The sequence below is a fragment of the Phocoena sinus genome, chromosome 17 (genome assembly GCF_008692025.1).
Source record: "Phocoena sinus isolate mPhoSin1 chromosome 17, mPhoSin1.pri, whole genome shotgun sequence".
Classification (NCBI taxonomy): domain Eukaryota; kingdom Metazoa; phylum Chordata; class Mammalia; order Artiodactyla; family Phocoenidae; genus Phocoena; species Phocoena sinus.
In genome coordinates this window covers 78537321-78556590 of record NC_045779.1, presented here as the reverse complement: position 1 = coordinate 78556590, position 19270 = coordinate 78537321, and the positions used below count along the sequence as shown (strand labels likewise).

Here is a 19270-nt window from a genome sequence, read left to right as displayed (position 1 = left end):
GCAGATCACTAACTAACTAGAGTTCAATATAGTTAGAGGAGACATTTTTAGGTAAAATTTATACAGTGAAATGCACGTCTTACGTGTACCCTTGCGTGAACTTTGACATACGCAGACCCTTGTGTCACTCAAACCCTGATGTATGTAAGGAGCATCACCATCACCCCAGAAAATTCCCTCAAGGCTCTGCCCAGCCGATGCCCCCCGAATCCTAAAGACACAGACACTGCTCTCATTATCTTCACCATAGATCGGTTTTCCCTGCTCTTGAGATTTCAAGCTGAAATGTTGAAATTTAATTTTTTGAAAATTTAATTTTGATTAAATATGTTTATAAACATAAAACATTTGCAATTCGAGGGTTCAGTGTCCGTCTAGTTGCCAAGATAAAAAATCGGTATCAGGCTGAGTGCATGCAATGTCTAGACCTACAAATGTACATGCTTATGAGGAACATGAATTCCTTGATAATGCAAAATGTACAAATATTGTGAATACTACAGGAATTTGTGAGGACCTCTGAAGCCACGAACTGCAGCATGAAGAGGTAACAGTCTGCATTCTTAAACCTTTGAGTGCTGGTAGCTTTTAAGCCTCACCTCTCCCTCTTCCCTTTGCCCCACATCTGGGCAAGTGGATGGGAAAGGCTGGGTGCCCCCTCCAAATCCCTGCCTGCAAGTGGGAACCGTCAACCTGGCCCACGCCCTAACCATGATCAAACCCCAATCTAGTCTTCTTTGCTTGCTTTCTCAAGCCATTTTCGGAGGGCTGCCCTGCTGTCCCCAGAAAAGCCTCCTTATGTAACTAGTGAATCTTTTCATACCTTCTTGGTGTGTGTGTGGCATCGTAAGTCCACATCACAACCAATTTTTTTGTGGGGTCTATTCTGTCCCCGCAGCGTGATTGCTACAGAAGAGAAGCAAGAGTAGGGATGGTCCTCACTACTACCAGCTGTCGCTTCCTTATGCTGGATCAGTTGCGCGCCAAGGATCTAAGTAACTCATTTGTATTTCCTCTCACCTAAGCAGCACCTCCACTGCTCCAATCCTCCTTGTACCTGGAAGCAGTACTTTTCCAACACCAGTTGGTCACAACCACAAACCTTCCTGGTATCTGGACCAATCGCTTTTTTTTTTTTTTTAAAGACAGAGTTTTGGGACTTCCCTGGTGGCGCAGTGGTTAAGAATCCGCCTACCAATGCAGGGGACACGGGTTCACATGCTGCAGAACAACTAAGCCCGTGCGCTACAACTTACTGAGCCTGTGCTCTATAGCCCGCAAGCCACAGCTACTGAGCCCGCTAGCCACAATAACTGAAGCCCGCGCACCTAGAGCCCATGCTGGGCAGCAAAGAGAAGCCAACGCCATGAGAAGTCCCCGCACCAAAACGAAGAGTAGCCCCCGCTCTCCGCAACTAGAGAAAGCCCGTGTGAAGCAACGAAGACTCAATGCAGCCAAAAATAAATAAATAAATAAATTAAAAAAAAAAAAAAAAAGACAGAGCTGTGTCAATGCCAAGCCCAGATCCTGGGAGACAGAGGTGGCTGTGTGTGACTATCAGGCCCTCCGAGGTCGCAGCCCAGGGCGGCGCCCGCCAGGCGGTGGAGGGGATGCGGACTGTCCTAGGAACAGGAGGGTCCGGAACAGGTTCCTAAGTCTGCCTTAGAAAGAGTCTCAAGTTGATTCCCAAGTTCATTCAGATCCACGGGACCAGAACTCCCTCGGCAAAGGTCCGAAACCTGTGCCTTCTGCAAGCGTCCCAGGTGATCCTGCGCAAGTAACCGAAAGAGGCGGGGCCTGGGCGCGCAAGCGCGGAGGGGCTGCAGGGAATTGTGCCTGTGGAGCAACCCGGGAGGAGGAAAGGGGCCTGAAGGAGGCGGGGCCTGAGAACCTGTCCGAGGGCCGGGCGGGGCGGGGCGGGGCGGGCCTGCAGAGACAAAGAGGGGGAGGAGCCGGGCGGGAGCCGCGCCGGAGCCGGCCCGCTCACCGTGGGCGGGCTGGGGCGGCCCGATTCGGGCTTTGGGCTTCGGCGGTGAGTCCGGCGCGGCGCCGCTCCGACCCCGCTGAACCGCGGAGCCCGGGAGCTGTAGCCTCGCCCCAGGCAGGCCGGGCGGAGTGGTGGTGGGTGGGCTTATCCCGCTTCCCCGCGCGGCGCCCACCCAGCTCCCCTGCTTTATTATGGATTGACCCGCGCGCCAGGGTCCTCACGTCAACGCAGAGCGTCGGCGTCCCCGGGAGGCACCTGTCCCGGCCAGCCTCGTAGCTGATGCCGCGGAAGGGCCGGGGCTCGGTCCGGACCCCCCGGGCCCGCCGCCCTCCCCTGCCGGCTCTCCTCTCCGCAGCGCTCTGCCCTCGCCTCGGAGGGACCGGGAGCCGGCTTGGTGGGCAGCTCCCCGGCCGCCGGGCCCCAGGTGAGCGCGCCTGCTCCCAGGACCTGGGCTCCTTGCGACCCGGGAGATCTTTCCGCGGAGCCCTCCGCACCTGGGAACCTGAGTCCCAGGTCCTCTCCAGGACGAGGGAACTCACTGGGGCGTCCCTCGTCCCTCCCCTTTTTTCTCCCGGGGCCTCCCTGAGGCTGGGGAGGGACACTCACCAAGGAAGACTGTAGGGAGAAGGTTGGGGGATGGAAGGTGGAGAGAAATAGGGCCAGCTGGACAGGTTGGGTTGAGGGTTGTCATTAGGGGTCCCCTGGCAGGCAGGGTACCGGGGACGGGGTCCAGGGGTCCCACACGCCTGCTAGTGAGCCTTCTGCCTCCCCCACCTTGAATTTCCCCACCCCGTCCTGAGGTGGTGACCCCACGGGCAGCACCAGTGTTGTTTCAGGGCCTGCTGACCTTTGGGGACATGGCTGTGCACCTCACGCAGGAAGAAGGGGCACGTCTGGACCCGGGGCAGAGGGCCCTGTATAGAGACGTGATGCTGGAGACTTAGAGGAACCTGGCCTCCCTGGGTGAGGTGTCTCAGCCCCACGCCTTCCCTCTTCCCCACCCCCAGCCCACACTCAGAGCTCAGGTGGGATCCCAGAGGGGCCAGGCTGGCTGTGACTCCAGGACCAGAGTCAGGAGAGCCAGGACATTCTGCTCCCAGGCCCAGGGGACAGGTGGGGTTTCTGGACCCATCCCCGGGTCCAGACGTGCCCCTTCTTCCTGCGTCCCCGGGGCAGGGCCTTTCCCAGCACTTTGCTGCTGGGTGACTAGAGTGCCCACTTCTCCCACAGCTGTGGACCTCGGCTGCGCCCACATCCCTGCCCTGCTTGCTGTCCCCCTCAGCCTCCTGGGGAGACCCCCTGTTTCTAAGCCTGCATCCTGGGTCCAGCTAAACCCCAGTCCCAGGCTGCCCCTGGGGCGGGAAGCCAAGGGTGCCGTGGCGCTTCAGTTCACCCATTTCCTCTCTGGCAGGAGTTCCAGGATCCAAACCAGATCTGATCTCCCAGCTGGAGCAAGGAAAGGAGCCCTGGGGCTCGGATCTGCTGGGGGCCCAGGAAGGAGAGACCGCGGGAGACCCCAGCACAGGTGAATGAGGGGTGCCGCGGGCCTCAGATTGTTCAGTATATATGCTTAGTACACACAGCCAGTGTCGTGAATGGTCAGACAGGACAGTCACACGGTCGTCCCCGTGGGACGAGTTATCAGACAGAACCCTCAACTGCAAGGAACCGAAAACCCAACCCAACCGGCCAAAGTTGTGGGGAGGCTCTTGGCTCAAGTCCTGAAAGTTGGGGGTGGGGTTGGTTCTCTGCGCTGTGGGTCTCAGGCTCCGAATGCTGTTGTTGGCACAGGGGTGAAAGCCAGACTATTTAACGTTGGTTGGGTCAGACATCCAGCCTCCAAGAACGGAGGCTGGCCACGTGTGGTAGTGGCCCACTGGTGACCATCGCACCATCAGGACATGTCTGTCCACCTGCTGTTAAACAGAAACTTCTGTTCTCTATTTCTCACAGCAACGCTTCCAACACCAAATGTAGGGCGGTTCCTCACACCAACCAGTCTCCGCCTCTCTGCACATCAACTGGGTGTCCTACGATTTAGTTCTGACACTGACCACCCGGAGTTAGCGCAGACCCTGCCCGTGAAGGGCCCAGTCCCACGAGACCGCCCCCACTTCAGGTGCCAGTCACAAGGCCAGGCTGGCACCTGTGCTTCTGCTCGACCAGCTGTGGATTGGAGGTTCCCACGACCCCACCCTTGGGCTTGAGGCCAAAAACAGCTCAGAACTCAAGGAAACACCGTACTTAACAGTTACTGGTGAGTTACCGGCTTATTATAAAGGACACAACTCAGGAACAGCCCAGTGGAAGAGAGGCACAGGGCAAGGTCTGGGGAAGGGGTGCAGAGCTCCCACACCCCCTCTAGGTGTGCTCACTCCCCAGCACCTCCACGTGGTCACCAACCCAGAAGCTCTCCGAACCCCTTCGCGTAGGGTGGTTGTGGAGGCTCCACTGCCTGTGTGTGATTGATCAAATCATTGGCCACTGGGGATTGAACCTGGTCACTAGCCCTTCTCCCCTCCTTGGAGGTCTGGGGCTAGGACAGAAAGTGTTTCAGGTTTTGCAGGCCACACAGTCTCTGTCGCAGAGCCCACGGTTCTAGTAAGCGGAAGCAAAAATGCTGCATGTGTGTCCCAGGGCGGATGGCCCTGGCTCCTTGTACACCTGCCGTTGGTTGAGTGCCTGTGCACCCCAGGGAGGGCCACAGCTCGTTCCTCAGCAGAACCTTGCCAGGTTGCATCAGGCTGCGGCCTCTAGTCATGCATATATGGGAGGACCAGTGTTTTTGGAGGCCCTGTACCTCCTGCTTTATCTCCTTTGCCACAAAATGGATCCCTTGATCTAAAGCTGTGACCTGTGGCTTCGACGTTTAGAAACCCGGGGTGGGCCCTAGAAGCAGGGTGCTGGCAAAGGTGCTTCAGGCAGACCTGTGTCTGGAGTAGGTATCAGCGTTGGTCGGGACCAGCCACTGTCTCCTCCAGGATGGAAGGTCCTGTGTGATTAACTGGCCCACAAGCACTGGTCAGTCTCCTGCAGGTTTCACACTGAGGATTCAGCCTTTGCTGACAGGTCACCCGTTCAGTGGGGACAGCAGCTAGAGGGGTTTCCACAAGAGGGAGCTATGTACGTCCCCTCCCTGCACTGGGGTTCCTCTTCCCATGGGCTCACCTGTTCAAGCTCTGGTGACCAAGGACAGAGGCTAGCTGATATGCCCAGGACAGGCCGTCCTGTCCCCCGGTCCCTGAGTGCCTTCCCCACAATGGATCTGTACACCGTCCATCGCACGCCTCTCCCCAGGTGTGACCTTGCCCTGGGATTCACCTGCATCCTCACCTCGGAGCTGGCAAGCAGGCACCCTGCCCTGAGCTCTGCCCCTGGGAGATTGCCCCATCCCTGGCCAGATTTGGAGCCCACCCAGGCAGGTAGTGGGCCCTGGACCACCTGGTTGTTGGGGTCCCAGGGAGGCCCCGGGGACAAGCTGAGACAGCTGCTAGTGTCAAAGAGATGAGTGATGTGAGGATCTGGGCCCTCATTCCGATGACTAATCGTGTCTTCTGGACCTGCCAGGCCTGTTTAGATGCATGTGCCTGTAACCTGTCTGCTGGTGGCCGCTCTGACCACATAGTCATTTTCTGTCCCTTGTCCGGTCTCTGCAGAGCCCAGCGGCACATCACACACCACTTTTTTTTTTTTTTTTTGGTGTATGCGGGCCTCTCACTGTTGTGGCCTCTCCCGCTGCGGAGCACAAGCTCCGGACGCGGAGGCTCAGTGGCCATGGCCCACGGGCCCAGCCGCTCCACGGCATGTGGGATCTTCCCAGACCAGGGCACGAACCGGTGTCCCCTGCATCGGCAGGCGGACTCCCAACCACTGCGCCACCAGGGAAGCCCCCACACACCACTTTTGAAATCGCAAGTGTGTCCTTGCCCAGAATCTAAGGGCTCTGCGTGGCACAGCTGACCAGGGACTCCACGCAGGGTCCCGTGGCTCCTGTCCCCTCGCAGCCGGGACCTGAGGCAGAGCCCTGGCTTTCTTCCAGGCCCTGCTCGACATTGGCAGCCTCTGGGTCACTCAGCGACAGGTGGGAGCAGTCTCCCCCGTGTGGCGTGTCTCCCGGAGCGAGGAGGGCGAGGTCACCTGGGCCTCTCGCCATAGACTCGACGTGGCCCTGGCCCTTTGTAGGTTCTGCCCCACCCTCTGCCGTGCAGGCATCTCTCTAGGGTATCTGGAGCATGTAACACTTCAGTGCGTTCACTGCATCCAGTTGGCATGAGGTCATCGACACAGTGACCGCCGGCCCGCTGTGGATGAACACATTTGCCAAATTGAGCGTCCCTTCCCGAGTGCAAGGGGCTGCTGCTCTGCCCATCACAGGCGCCGCGTCTGGCCCAGCAGCTGAAGCCAGGCCTACACTTGGGCAAGCTCCCAGCGGTTCCCAGCAGCAGGCGTGAGCCATCCGGTGGTTCATGGGCCACACAGGTGGACCTAATGGGGCCGTGGTGGAGCCACCGTCCCTGCATCCCTCTGCTCTGAGGTGGCCGTGTGCACACAGCACCGCTGCTGGTTGAGGACCTCGGCCGGGGCTGGGGGCAGTCTCTGCGGTGTTGTAGTGTATCTTACGACCGGGCCGAAAGCAAGCTCATCCCACGAGATGAACTGTGCCAAAACACAGCAGTAGAGGGCTGCCGCTCGCTCAGGCAAAACAGCGCCGTCTGTCCTGCTGTGGTAGCTTTTATTTAAGCATTATCTAGGTTTACATTTTAAGACTTGTTTTCTTAACATTCCAGAAATGCCAGAGCAGCAACATATGCTTTTATTGATTATACAGGTAACAATGGGCTTCCTTGAAGATGTGCCGTGCTTCGTCCTTGACCGCAAAAGCAGCACAAGGACATTGCCTTGTGTTTCCATTATTCTGATTGTACTGAAGTAGCACAAGGACATTTGCTTGTGTTCCCACCATTCTGATTCTACTGAGGACATCTCATGGATCAGTGCCCGAAGCACTCAATGCTTATTCGCAGGGCCCTGGTTTGCCGGGGTGGGGGGGGGGGGGGGGGGAGCGGGGGGTGGCTCAAAGCAACCAGGACTGTTTGCAGTTCTGGCTTATTCGCCAGCCCCCAGTTTGCTGGGGGGGGGGGGGTGGTCTCATGGGTCACGTCTCCTTCCCATGTCCTCAGTTATTCCACTACACTGGGGCTTCCACTTGGCCCTTCCCAACGTAATGGCTCTTACCCCTCAGGTCCGGAGACTGATGAGAGGGTTATCCCCGCTGCTAAGTTCATCCGTCCTGACGAGGCCCTGCAAGTGGGTCCGTGACTTGGTTCCCCAGCCCTTTTGTCACCCAGCTTCCATATGCCCAACTCTAATGGCATTTTGGGGCCCTATTTTCAGTGTCAGCTCAAATGCTGCATCCAGCAGCCTGCCAGGTGTGGGCATCCCTCTTTTCCCAGCATTCAGCTCTTTGGGAAGGAGAGTATCTGTTGTGCTAACTTGCAGGAGGTTTGTCTCAAGGGGACCCAGCCTCCCCTTCGTCAGCGGGCCCCAGGTCTGAGAACTGCCCAGATCTGGGTGAGGGATTGGGCTCTCCAGCATGGCGGCTCATCTTAGCCTTCCCCTCCCCATCTCTTGGCCTTTCCTGGTTCTACAAGTCAAGCAGCAGCCTGGCCAGCTGCTCACTGTCTGGCACACCGAGATCGATTACCCATCGCCAAGCATCCCCATCCCGCACCCCAGGGCCCTGCTCCTCCCCTCTCCGGGCCTTAATCTCCACCAAGGCGATGGGCCAGCCTGTGTCTTCAGAAGCCTTGGTGTTTGGCTTTATGGCTAAGCGTGTGCCCCACAGTCAGCACAGCCACAGTGGGGAGCTGACGCTCTAGAAGAGCTACGGAGGCCTCTGGCTCTTGGCCTCCCCTGGGGGCGGCTGCCCTGAGCCTGTCATTCTCCTCAGTGCCGTCCACGACATTTACAAAGGACAGGCGACCCCACAGCCTCCCGAAGACCACTGCCCCACATGGCTAGAGGGCAAGAATGACCACGTAACCTTGCGCTCCCCTCCTGCTGCCCTGTCTCCAACTACCGCCGCAAAGGCCCTGCCTCCTGATGCTGTGCCAGCTTTCTCACCCCAGCCCTGCACTAGAGGCTTGTGGGCCTCTGAGCAGCGGGGCCTGGTTGCAGTCCCCCCGTCCAGTACTAGTCACCGCAGTTTGGGTCCCCCTGAGCACAGAGCCTGAGAGTTTGGGGTATAGACGGTGTATTTGGAAGGCAGCAATTTTGGAAGCAGGCGAGAGGGAGCAGGGAGACAGGAGAGCAAAGTCAGTACAGAGTTGCCACTGCAAGTGTGCGGGGCACGACAGCTCCAAGGACCGTGACCGCTGAGAGGCTGCAGGAGGCGTCTGGGATTGTCCATCAGAGCGAGGGAGATGGGACACTTGTCCTCTGTTCCCACCCCCGGGGCGGTGCCTGTCACGCAGCATGGGCTGGCAGCATGGAGCTCTGGAGGGGTTGAGGTGCACCTGTACCCCAGAGGATGCGGGCAGTCAGAGCTCTGCAGAGCTGTCTGCTGCAGTGAGGAGGCCGGAATCCGAGAGAGGCAGGGGGCCTGGCATAGTGTGCAGGCAGTGTCAGCTGTGAGCTTCCACTCAGAAAAGGTGGGGAGGGCTTCCCTGGCGGCGCAGTGGTTGAGTGTCCGCCTGCCGATGCGGGGGACACGGGTTTGTGCCCCGGTCCGGGAAGATGCCACATGCCGCGGAGTGGCTGGGCCCGTGAGCCATGGCCGCTGAGCCTGCGCGTCCGGAGCCTGTGCTCCACAACGGGAGAGGCCACAACAGTGAGAGGCCCACGTACCGGAAAAAAAAAAAAGGTGGGGAGGAAACGGGACACAGGAGGGGAAGGTCCGTGGAGGAGGAGAGCACATGAGCACAGCCAGTGAACCTGGTGTCACCTGTGAGACACCCCACGGAGAGGGCTGGCGCGTGGAGTCCGTTCCCCCCGGGCACGGAGGGGGCCCCAGGTGGACCTTCTCAAACAGAGTAACACACAGGCCCTTTCTCTTCGTTGCAGGTTCCAGCCGGGGGTCTTTGCGTAAGCAGGTGATGGCGAGGGTGAAAATGACTCAAGCCTCAGAGCCTCCAGAAGCATCTGGAAGGTTCTCAGGGGGTGGGCCTCCAACACTGGTCTGCAGAGAAGCCGCTGGGCACGAGGGCAGGCTAGGGAGCCTTGAGAACTTCCTTTTCCAGGAGAGACAACCACACAGAACCTACTGGACCATCTCCAAAGCAGAAGGTGCCCAGAAAGGCGGTAAATGAGGACCCGAACTTCTCCGCAGCCCGCGCCCCGGGGCCCGTAAGAGAAACATGAAACGGTAGCGAGCCCACACGTGCGAAACGTGAGCCAAGAGCTTCCGGTACCTCTCGCGCCTGTGAGACACCGGGCCACGCACAGCGCCGAGAAGCCGCACGCGTGCGGGAGTGCGGCCGCGCGTTCAGCCAGCGCTCGCACCTGGCGCAGCGCCGCAGCGCGCACGGGGGCCAGAAGCCGCACACCTGCGGACAGTGCAGCCACGCATCCACAGCGGCGAGAAGCCCTTCGGGTGCCAGTGGTGCGGGAAGCCCTTCAGTTACAGCACCCTCCTCGCCCAGCACCAGCGGATCCACACCCGAGAGAGGCCGTTCCGGTGCGCGAGGTGCGGGAAGAGCTTCATCTGGAAGTCCAGCTTTCGGAACCACCAGAAATCACACCGAGGCAGCGTGGACCTCTGTAAGCTAAGCTCTGGAAGCAGCCGCTGGAGGGGAGAGCTTGGGACTCGCTGCTACTCCAAGGAGCGCCCCGGAAGGATGTCCCCGGACACGTGGAGCAGTGCCAGAGCGAGACCAGCACGAGGGACCGGATTGTTTCTCCACCCGTGATCAACTTGTGCATTTCGGGTCCTTCCCACGACAGGGGGGTGGCCCAGGCCTGCCTGCCCCGGCGGGCGCCACCCGATAGCCTGCTGGATTCCGCGTGGCTGTGGCACTTCTTGGGCAAGTTGATGGTTTGAAAGTCGCTATTTTCAAGTGCATCCAGATTTTATTTTTGAAACTTAAAACGTAGGTCTTTGTCTCTATTTGCATCATAGGTGGGTTCTAAACGCCTTTGAAATCCAGATGGGCTACAGAGCTTTTGGATAGTCAATCTTTCATCGCACAGCAGCCCTGAGCACCCGGCGGAGGGCATGGGGAGGTCACGTAACTCTAGTCATCATTCGGTTCGGGCTCGTTATTTTCGGATGCTGATTTGCTGCAGGGGGCTGTGACTGTTCCACCTGGGGCAGCTCAGCCCTTGCGCTGTTGGCGCTGTGACTTTACTCACTCAGCTTCGCTTTCCTGTATGCGCACTCTTTGCTTGTGTCACACTGAGTGTGCATGGCATTTGAACTGTTCTTTTTTTCCAGCCAGTTCTTCTATACGGAATAGGTTTGCATAGTATGAATGTTTTCTATACAACAGTAACATTAAAAACTATTAAAACACATGGTAGAAATATGAGACAACAGATATAAAAGAAGCCACTGGTCATGAAACACAGAAGATCCATGAGAAAGTTAGTTTGCAAATGCTGCCCAAGCGTGGGGGCAGGGGGGAGGCTGTGCCTTTGTGTCCTGTGACCACCCACTGAATTCTTGTCATTCCCGGATACATCATACCACCACTTACAGGCTGAGCGTCACCATGTCTAATGAAACTCCAGCCATTTTCCTACAGACATGGTCAATAACTTAATTATAGAAGCAATACATGATCATTTGAGGAAATATACAAATATATAGATATAAAATAAAGTAAAATGGGGGACTTCCCTGGCGGTCCAGTGGTTAAGACTCCGCGCTTCCACTGCAGGGGAATCTCCAGTCCCTGGTTGGGGAACCAAGACCCCACATGCCATGCAGTGTGGCCTAAATAAATAAATAAATAAAATTAAGTAAAATATAACAGGAAGTTTTATTTTGACTCATATTGGTGCTGTAGGAACCCGGTAAACTGACAATGAAACGGGGGGATTTGGGTGTTGCCCACAGTGTTTCACCCAAACTATGTAGATTCAAAGCTGTAACAGAAGAAAACTTTCCTGAACTAAAGGCATATCTGATTTCAATGCTGAAAGACCTGATTGTGCACTAAGAAAAAAACAGAGAACACAAAGTCTAATGAAATTACTGAACCACAAAGATAAAATACTACACAAACATCCGGGAAAAAGAAGTAGATCACCAACAGAGGAAAAAAATCAGTTTGCCCCAGACTTTAATTAACAAAGGCTGTAGCTCTTTCCGTATTTATTTCCTTAATGTGTCGTAGTCATATTTTATTTAATTAATTATTTTATTCATTTCTTTTGGCCGCGTATGGGGCATGCAGGATCTTAGTTCCTGGTGCCCCCTGCGGTGGAAACTTTGAGTCTTAACCACTGGATCACCAGGGAAGTCCTACAGTCATATTTTAAAGCTTATTGCCTTTCTCTTCCCTTTACCTCTTTCCTACTAGTGTGTGATCGCAATAGTTAAATTCAAATTAAGTTCGTAAGATGCAAAAAATATGATGGAATCTTTCCATAAATAAAGGAGACAACATGGCTCCAAAACACTACGTGAAACAGGATGCAATTAATGAACCAGACACTGGATTATCTTCCTTTGGGGAGGGGGAGGGAGTAGTTTTAGAGCTATGTAATAATTGCATTATGTTGGAATGGTTTGAGAGGAAGTTTTGAAATTGCTTTTTGAGAAAATGTGCTTATGTGGATATCAGGTTTTCGAGGAATGGATTGTAGTGAACAGCTCTTGTTTCAGCCCATCCCACATCTATCCCCTCCTTCTTTCTTTTTGTAAGAGCACCTCACCTTTGGTTTGCAGCACTTCCTAGGATCTGTTGTAGGAAGTCACAGTGGTGGTCTCAGTCTGGGTGCACCTCCTCCCGTGGCCACTGGTCAACCCGGGAGGAAGCTAAGGCAATCAGACCCTCCCCTCCAGTCCATCACTGAAGGAAAAGGTGTGTATATATCTCATGTCACCTGTGAATAGTGATAGATTTACTTCTTTCCAATTTGGATGCCTTTTCTTTTTCTTGCCCAGTTACTCTGGCTAGAAATTCCAGTACAATGTTTAACAGGAGTGGCAAAAATGGATATCCTTGTCTAATTTCTTACCTTAGGGGGAAAGCTTTCAGTCTTTCATTCATAGAGTATGATGTTAGCTGTGGGTTTTTCATAAATGCCCTTTATTAAGTTGAGGAAGTCCTCTTCTGTTCCTGGTTTGTTGCGTGTTCTTATCATGAAAGGGTGTGATTTTGTCAAATGCTTTATCTGCATCAGCTGAGATGATCATGTCGTTATTTTCTTTGTCTTTTTTTAAAACAGTTACAGGCGTTTTATTTTTTTTTTTATTATTATTTATTTAAAAATTTTTTGGCTGCGTTGGGCCTTTGTTGCTGCACGTGGGCTTTTCTCTGTTGCGGCGAGCGGGGACTACTCTTCGTTGTGGTGCGCGGGCTTCTCATTGCGGTGGCTTCTCCTGTTGCAGAGCATGGGCTCTAGGTGCACGGACTTCAGTAGTTGTGGCACGTGGGCTCAGCAGTTGTGGCTCACGGACTCTAGAGTGCAGGCTCAGTAGTTGTGGCTCACGGGCCTAGCTGCTCCGCGGCACGTGGGATCCTCCCAGACCAGGGCTCGAACCCGTGTCCACTGCATTAGCAGGAAGATTCTCAACCACTGCGCCACCAGGGAAGCCTGAAAGTCTCGTTTTCTTAGTCACCTGATTGAGGATGTTACCATCTACAAAATCTCTTCACTGGCAACACCTAGATTTGTGTTTGATTGAATCACTGGGTGCTACAGCCTGGCCAAGTTGACACCTAACACCAACCATCACACCAGGCATCATTCCTAACTTCCTCCCCATAACTTGCGTAGCTAGTGAAGCATGAGTCCCGTTAAGTCTACCACCTCGATGTTGCTTAAGTCAGTAAACTTCTTTTGCGTCCTCGTTACCTGAACTACAGCAGTGGCCGCTAAGTGGTCTCCTGCTTTTAATAATCTCCTGAAACGTGTTTGTCTTTTTAATGTATTTATTAAAGTATATTTTATGTACTGCCCCCTCAGTGTCCCGAATATAGTAACAGAGTTGCAGTTGTTTCTCACAAATGCAGTGTTTGCCCTAGGAAAGCACTGAGGAGTTGCAGCTTCTCCATTTTTAGAATGGTGTTTGGTTCTGCCGCCTCTCCTCGGTCCACAGCTTGCGGGCTTTCAGAGACGCGCCGCCTCTCCTCCTCTCCCACGCCCCCACGCTCTCCAGCAGGGGCTCGCGCCCAGCGCCAGGCTGGGTTAAGGGCGGGTCGGGGTCCGCCCAGGGGAGGAGGAGCCGGAAGAACTACATTTCCCAGGCTGCTGCGCGGTTCCGGACTCCATTTCCCAGCAACGCCCGGGGCGCCCCGCCAGGACTCCATTTCCCAGAGTTCCGCGGGAGGGCCCGACCTGGTCCCGCTCCCTCCACCTAACCCCATCGCGTGGCAGGACTCTCAGCCGGCGCCTGAAGCTGCTCTCCGGGCAGGTCAGGTAAGACGCAGGTGAGACAGCGCGGGGCACGAAGGGACCCTGGGACGGGGGGCGTGGTGTGACGAGCCGGGGCCTGGGCCTTGGGTGCCCCGTGACAGCCAGAGGGGCCTGAGGGGTACCCGGAACTGGGGGCATAGGAGGGGCCTGGAAGCGTGGGAGGGGGCCCAGCTGCAAGATGCGGTGGGTTCGGAGGTGGGGCCAGGAAGGGGACCCGGGGGCGTGGGAAGCGCCTGAGGGACGTGGAGGGGCCCGGCCGTGGTGGGGTCTACCCCAAGGCCTGCTGCCGCGCTGCGCGCGCTCTCGAGAGCAGCGGAATTTCTGGGCAGCGTCCCCTCCTGTCCGGGCTGCCCGTGGGGCCCTGCAGCGGGGTCAGAGCCGTCCTGTAGCGGCCCGAGCAGATTTCCAGCCTCCAGGAAGGGTCCTCAGAAGTGGTGGCGCCCCGAGGCCTGTCCATTTCTTAGCCAGAAGCGCAACCTGCCCAGAAGGAGCCAGGCTCTCGAAGGCTAGCTGGGACCAGCTGGCCGCTGGTGGGCACCGGGTTGCATACACAGGCGCCGCCCCTTCCCCGTCTGTAGCATATGGACTTTGGCTGGGAGCAGCCCAAACGACCTGGGCCAGGAGCCCCCAGCCCCAAGGTTGGCTGCCTCCCCTCTTGTCAGACAGAGGGGAGCCGAATGTTCCCTTTCTTGGCCCAGTGGGGGTCAGGGTTGGGCCTGCAGGGCAGAGCCTGGCTCTCCCAGCTGGGTGGTAGTCCTAGGGCCCCTGTGCAGCTCTAGACAGAGGGCTTCCTGGGGAGCAGGGCTGAGAGGAGGGGATGACTCAGGCTAGATGGGTCTGTCTGGTCCCCAGTGGGCAGTCTCCCTGCGCTGCTGACCTTATACTGTGCCCGTTGCCCCAGGCCAGCCCTTGGAAATCACAGTGGGGCCCAGTGCTAAGGGCAGTGACCCTAGGCTGGGGCATCTCGGGGGAGTGGGGTTCTGTTGCGTGGGAGCGGGATGGCCTCAGCCTCACACCATTTGGCCCTGCAGGTGCAGCCAACATGGGTGAGCCCCAGGGGTCCATGCGGATCCTAGTGACTGGGGGCTCTGGGCTGGTGGGCAGAGCCATCCAGAAGGTGGTAGCAGATGGGGCCAGGCTGCCCGGAGAGGACTGGGTGTTTGTTTCTTCCAAGGATGCTGATCTTACGTGAGTGGGCTCATCCCTGGAGCAGCCCCACCATGCCCTCTCCAGACTGAGAGCTCCGGGCCAGGCCTGTTCCTGGGCCTGGTAGCCTCATGTCAGGCCCGTCCCTGCCAGGTGGCTGGCCTGGCCTGGGTGTGTGCAGTTTTGCTCCTGGGCAAACTTCCTCCCATCTCTTCCTGGAAGCCCACACCCTCATGCCAGCCAGGGCCTGACCCTCCCACCTTCGGCCCCGCCTGCCTCCTGCCCCCAGTGCTTTCAGCCAGGGTGCTAGTTCCCTTGGGCCTCCAAGCAGCCCCTGATGGCCCGGCTCCCCCTCAGGGATGCTGCACAGACCCGAGCGCTGTTTGAAAAAGTCCGGCCCACACATGTCATCCATCTTGCTGCAATGGTGGGGGGCCTGTTCCGGAATATCAAATACAATTTGGACTTCTGGGTAAGTGAGGGGGCCCCAGTGAGCACTGGGAGCCAGGACCCCGGATTCTGGGAACTTCCTGGCCAACTTCCCAAGCTCCTGTTCCGGCCCCGGGAAGTCCCTGAGGGGCCCCCAGTGACCCACACTTGATTTGTAGGTAGAGGGGCACGCAGGTGGGCCTGGGGGCATTTGGCCGAATAGGAAAAGCCTCAGAGCTAACCTGGGGGTTGGAGGAGTTGAGACAAGCCAGTGTTTGCCTTGTGATCCCCGGCTGGTTCCTGCCCCTGGGCCTTCAGACCCTCCTGGTTCCAGGAGGTCCAGCTGCACTGAGCCAGGCCCACAGTGCGCTCAGGGGTGCAGAGGTGCGTGAACTGGGCTCTGGGCCTGCAGCATGTGCCCTGAGGGGTTGCACGTGTGGGGTAGGGGCAGGAGGAGAGCTGGGCTGGCCCACAGCCCTGCCCCTGCCTGGCTGGGCCTCTGAGGGCTGGCCCATCATCTCCAAAATTGGCCTTGGCCTGGTTTGGCCCTGCATCGGGCCTGGGATGGCAGAAGCTTAGACCAGATTTTCCCTGGGGGCCCCTGTCGCCACAGGGCCCTCCTCGTCTCAGTGACAGCCTTCGCAGCAGGCTGCCCGGCCACCACCTCTCCCCAGACCACCCAAATGCCCTGGCCAGCTGAAGTCCCCGGAAGGGGCTGGAGGAGGGGTGTGGCCAGCCAAGGCTTCACTTCGCTGAGCCCTAGAGCAGGGTGAGCTCCTGGGGGTGCGGGAGTGGAGAGGCTGCTTCTTCCTGCCCTGCCCGCGGGGCCGGGTTGGGCCCCCTGGGCTCCTGGCTCGCACCTCACCTGCCTAGCCCGCAGCAGCCCCTGTGGGCAGGCTCAGCCCTGAGCTTAGGGGTGTGGCCCTCTCCTCAGGGCCTTCCCCCAGCCTCAGAGTAGGCAGGCCTGGACCCTCCTACAGCCCTGGGGGTGGGACTAACAGGCTGGGAGGGGGCCATGGTTTCTGGACAGTGGGTCCTGGGAGCTGGTAGAACCACTGCCTCAGGTACTGCCTGCCAGGGTGTGTCCGCACTTCTGTCCCTGGAGGGGCAGGTAAGGGCTGGCATCCTGCCTGGGGCCTGAACCCTGCCCTGCCCCTACCCCTGCTCCCTCAGCGGAAAAACATACACATCAACGACAACGTGCTGCACTCGGCCTTCGAGGTGGGGGCGCGAAAGGTGGTCTCCTGCCTGTCTACCTGCATCTTCCCCGACAAGACCAGCTACCCTATCGATGAGACCATGGTGAGGGGCGGGGCTGGGGCGGGGCTGGGGCGGGGCCTGGCCTGGGGGCAGGGCTGAGAAGCAGCGGCTCCTCTGCTCCCCCAGATTCACAACGGACCCCCGCACAGCAGCAATTTTGGCTACTCTTACGCCAAGAGGATGATCGACGTGCAGAACAGGTCCTCTTCCCGCGCGTGCCAGGCTGAAGCCAGCCAAGAACGGGGAAGGGGGCCCCAGATGCCCTGTGGTGGGTGGGCCCAGGGGGCCGCCCTGGCAGGGCTCTCAGATCTCGGCTCCCCTCCTCGCTAGCCTCGGCTGGGGTGGGGCTCGCCCGTGATCCGAGCATGAGGGCCAGAGGGCATGCTGTGCCCCCGCAGGGCCTACTTCCAGCAGCACGGCTGCACCTTCACCGCTGTCATCCCCACCAATGTCTTTGGGCCCCACGACAACTTCAGCATCGAGGACGGTCACGTGCTGCCTGGCCTCATCCACAAGGTGCATCTGGCCAAGAGTGAGTGACCGCCACCCGTGGCACAGCTGTTTGCTTGCTTGATGGGGCCCCTGGGGAACAGCGGGGAGGAGGGGCGGTGCTGGCACGTCCCCTCTGACACCTGCCCTCCCCACCCTGCAGGTCGCGGCTCAGCCTTGACAGTGTGGGGCACAGGGAGGCCTCGGAGGCAGTTCATCTACTCACTGGTTGGTGCCTCGAGGGGCACAGCTATTCCCCAGAACGTCTCCTGGAGCTGCCGCGCTGGCTGTGGGGAGGCATGAGGGAGCCTAGGAAGGGCCGGGTGTCCAGGCTGAGCCCCCAGGGGAGCAGTCACTGGTCCTTGCTGGGTCCGTGTACGTTCCATTCCCCAGGGACGTTGCTGGGTACAGCTCTGAGCTCATCAGGAGAAAGGACTTGGGGCTGAGCTGGCCAAGCACTGCTCAAAGGGGGGTACCCCGGGCCCCAGCCAAGCCTGGGCTGCACCCCGCCAAGCAGGAGCACTTGGGAGAGGTGACCTGGGCCCGTTGGGCCGTAATTTGTGGCCTTTGACCCTGGCTGTCTGACCTCCAGGACCTGGCCCGGCTCTTTATCTGGGTCCTGCGGGAGTACGATGAGGTGGAGCCCATCATCCTGTCAGGTGGGTGCCCTGCAGTCCCACCCCCATTGCAGTGGGGCAGGACACCCGTCTGTCCTGAGAGCCGCTGAGCAGGGCAGCGGGAACGTCTGTGGGGCTGGGCGGCAGTGGGTCCAGGCAGAGGAGGCCTGACCTGGCCGCTGGCCCCTCGGTCCCCACAGTGGGTGAGGAGGATGAGGTGTCCATCCAGGAGGTGGCTGAGGCCGTGGTGGAGGCCATGGACTTCCATGGGGAGATCACCGTATCCTTTGGTTCTAGGCGGGAGACCATGGGCCTCCCTGCAGGAGGCCGTGGGTGTGACGCACCCATGGCACTCACCCTGGCAGCCGGGGGTGAGGGTGTCTGCTGCTTTCTCCTGGAGGCTCCCCCTGGGAAGGCTAGACAAGCTTCAAGGGCAGGCTGGTGGAAGGGTGGGCTGCCCCTTCTTCTGTGCCCTTGACCAGGTGCCTAGTTTGATACAACCAAGTCGGATGGGCAGTTTAAGAAGACGGCCAGTAATGGCAAGCTGCGGGCCTACCTGCCCGACTTCCGGTTCACGCCCTTCAAGCAGGGTGAGCCCTCCCACCCCATCCCTCAGGACCGCCCGGCCCCTCCCCAGGCCTCAGCTCCCTACTGCCGGTTGGGGGTGGACGCCCTGCAGCTTTGGCCTCCATGCCCTCACCGTGGAGGCAGGACACGGGGTGACTGCCCTACGTCCCTGGGCCTCACCTGCCCGCCTCTGCAGCCGTGCAGGAAACCTGTGCCTGGTTTACTGACAACTATGAGCAGGCCCGGAAGTGAAGTGTGCGGCGGGAGCGGGTGCCGCCCTCTCCCCGGCGCTCAGCCAGCAGAGCCCAGCGGCGGCCACTCAGAACCTGCTGGGGCTGAGGGCACTGCCCTCGTGGCGGCCGGCCCCTGCCCCATGCCCTCTGCCGGGGCAGACCTGGCTGACTATCCGGTGAGGCCACCGTTCACACCGTCCTCAGGGAAGCCAAGGCCTGGCCAGGCCCAGCACCCTGCTCCCCGACACCAGTCGCAGAGCATGTACACTTCTGATCCCTGGGAGCCAATAAAGTGCGTTTCCACAGGCCTGGCCCCGGCAGCTCTGTATCAGCCCCCCATCTCCCCCGCCCCAGCACTGCCTCCTGGAGCCTGGCCAGCCCCCAAGAGCTGCTGGGCCACGGTGGCCAACTGTCCCTGGGGTAGAAGGGCAGCAGTGGCCGGAGACACGGAGAGGTGGGTGTGTGGGCAGGTGGCAGGAGAGGCTGGACTGTCAGCCGGCGGGGACAAAGGGCAGGCACCTCCACGCACAGCCAGGTGCAGGCCTGGGTAACCTGCACTCCACGGGCTTACCCACCCCCCCACACATCCCCAGGACTTTGGGGAAAGAGGCTGGGTCTGGATTTGGACAGGCTGAGCAGGCACACAGGTGGATCTGAGGAGAGCAGTGGCGATCGGCCAGTTCAGGCCTGGCCCCTCATCTCCCTATCCCTGAGGTAGCAGCGTGGGTGCTGGGGCTTGGCCTGCCCTTCTCCCATGGGCAGCAACAGGTGTCACACAAGAGTGGGCCTGGCGGGCACAGCGGTGAGTGGCACAGGCCTCCCATCCTCAACAGGAAAGTCTGGACCGGTTGACCCACCGGCCCCCGCCTAGCCAGTCAGTGCCGGGTGTGCTTCCCCCAGGACCCAGGCACCTTCCCTGGCTCCGGGGCCCACCTCCCCAGGGGTACCCTTTGCTGTCT

The 19270-nt window shown here is 58.7% G+C and overlaps 1 protein-coding gene and 1 long non-coding RNA gene across 5 annotated transcripts; both read left to right on the top strand.

The window, feature by feature from the left end:
• The first annotated feature begins 1983 nt into the window (after positions 1-1983).
• LOC116742439 lies at positions 1984-11617 on the top strand. 2 transcript variants are annotated; one of them, XR_004346461.1, is made up of 6 exons: positions 1984-2411; positions 2824-2950; positions 3399-3512; positions 3941-4244; positions 6816-7298; positions 9050-11617. It is a non-coding gene; the product is annotated as an uncharacterized LOC116742439 (long non-coding RNA). The 2 variants fall into 2 exon arrangements; XR_004346460.1 differs by having other exon boundaries at positions 6816-11617.
• A 1823-nt stretch (positions 11618-13440) lies between these two features.
• Positions 13441-18617, top strand: TSTA3 (tissue specific transplantation antigen P35B). 3 transcript variants are annotated; one of them, XM_032610085.1, is made up of 11 exons: positions 13469-13584; positions 14602-14758; positions 15074-15188; positions 16319-16447; positions 16532-16605; positions 16804-16937; positions 17058-17122; positions 17487-17553; positions 17712-17791; positions 18002-18101; positions 18275-18617. In XM_032610085.1, exons 2-11 carry the CDS (start codon positions 14613-14615, stop codon positions 18328-18330), a joined length of 966 nt encoding a protein of 321 aa, XP_032465976.1. In that variant the 5' UTR covers positions 13469-13584; positions 14602-14612; the 3' UTR covers positions 18331-18617. The 3 variants fall into 3 exon arrangements, 1 of the variants encoding a protein (XP_032465976.1); XR_004346459.1 differs by having other exon boundaries at positions 13441-13573; positions 17712-18101; positions 18275-18324; XR_004346458.1 differs by having other exon boundaries at positions 17712-18101; positions 18275-18324.
• The last annotated feature ends 653 nt before the right edge of the window (positions 18618-19270 follow it).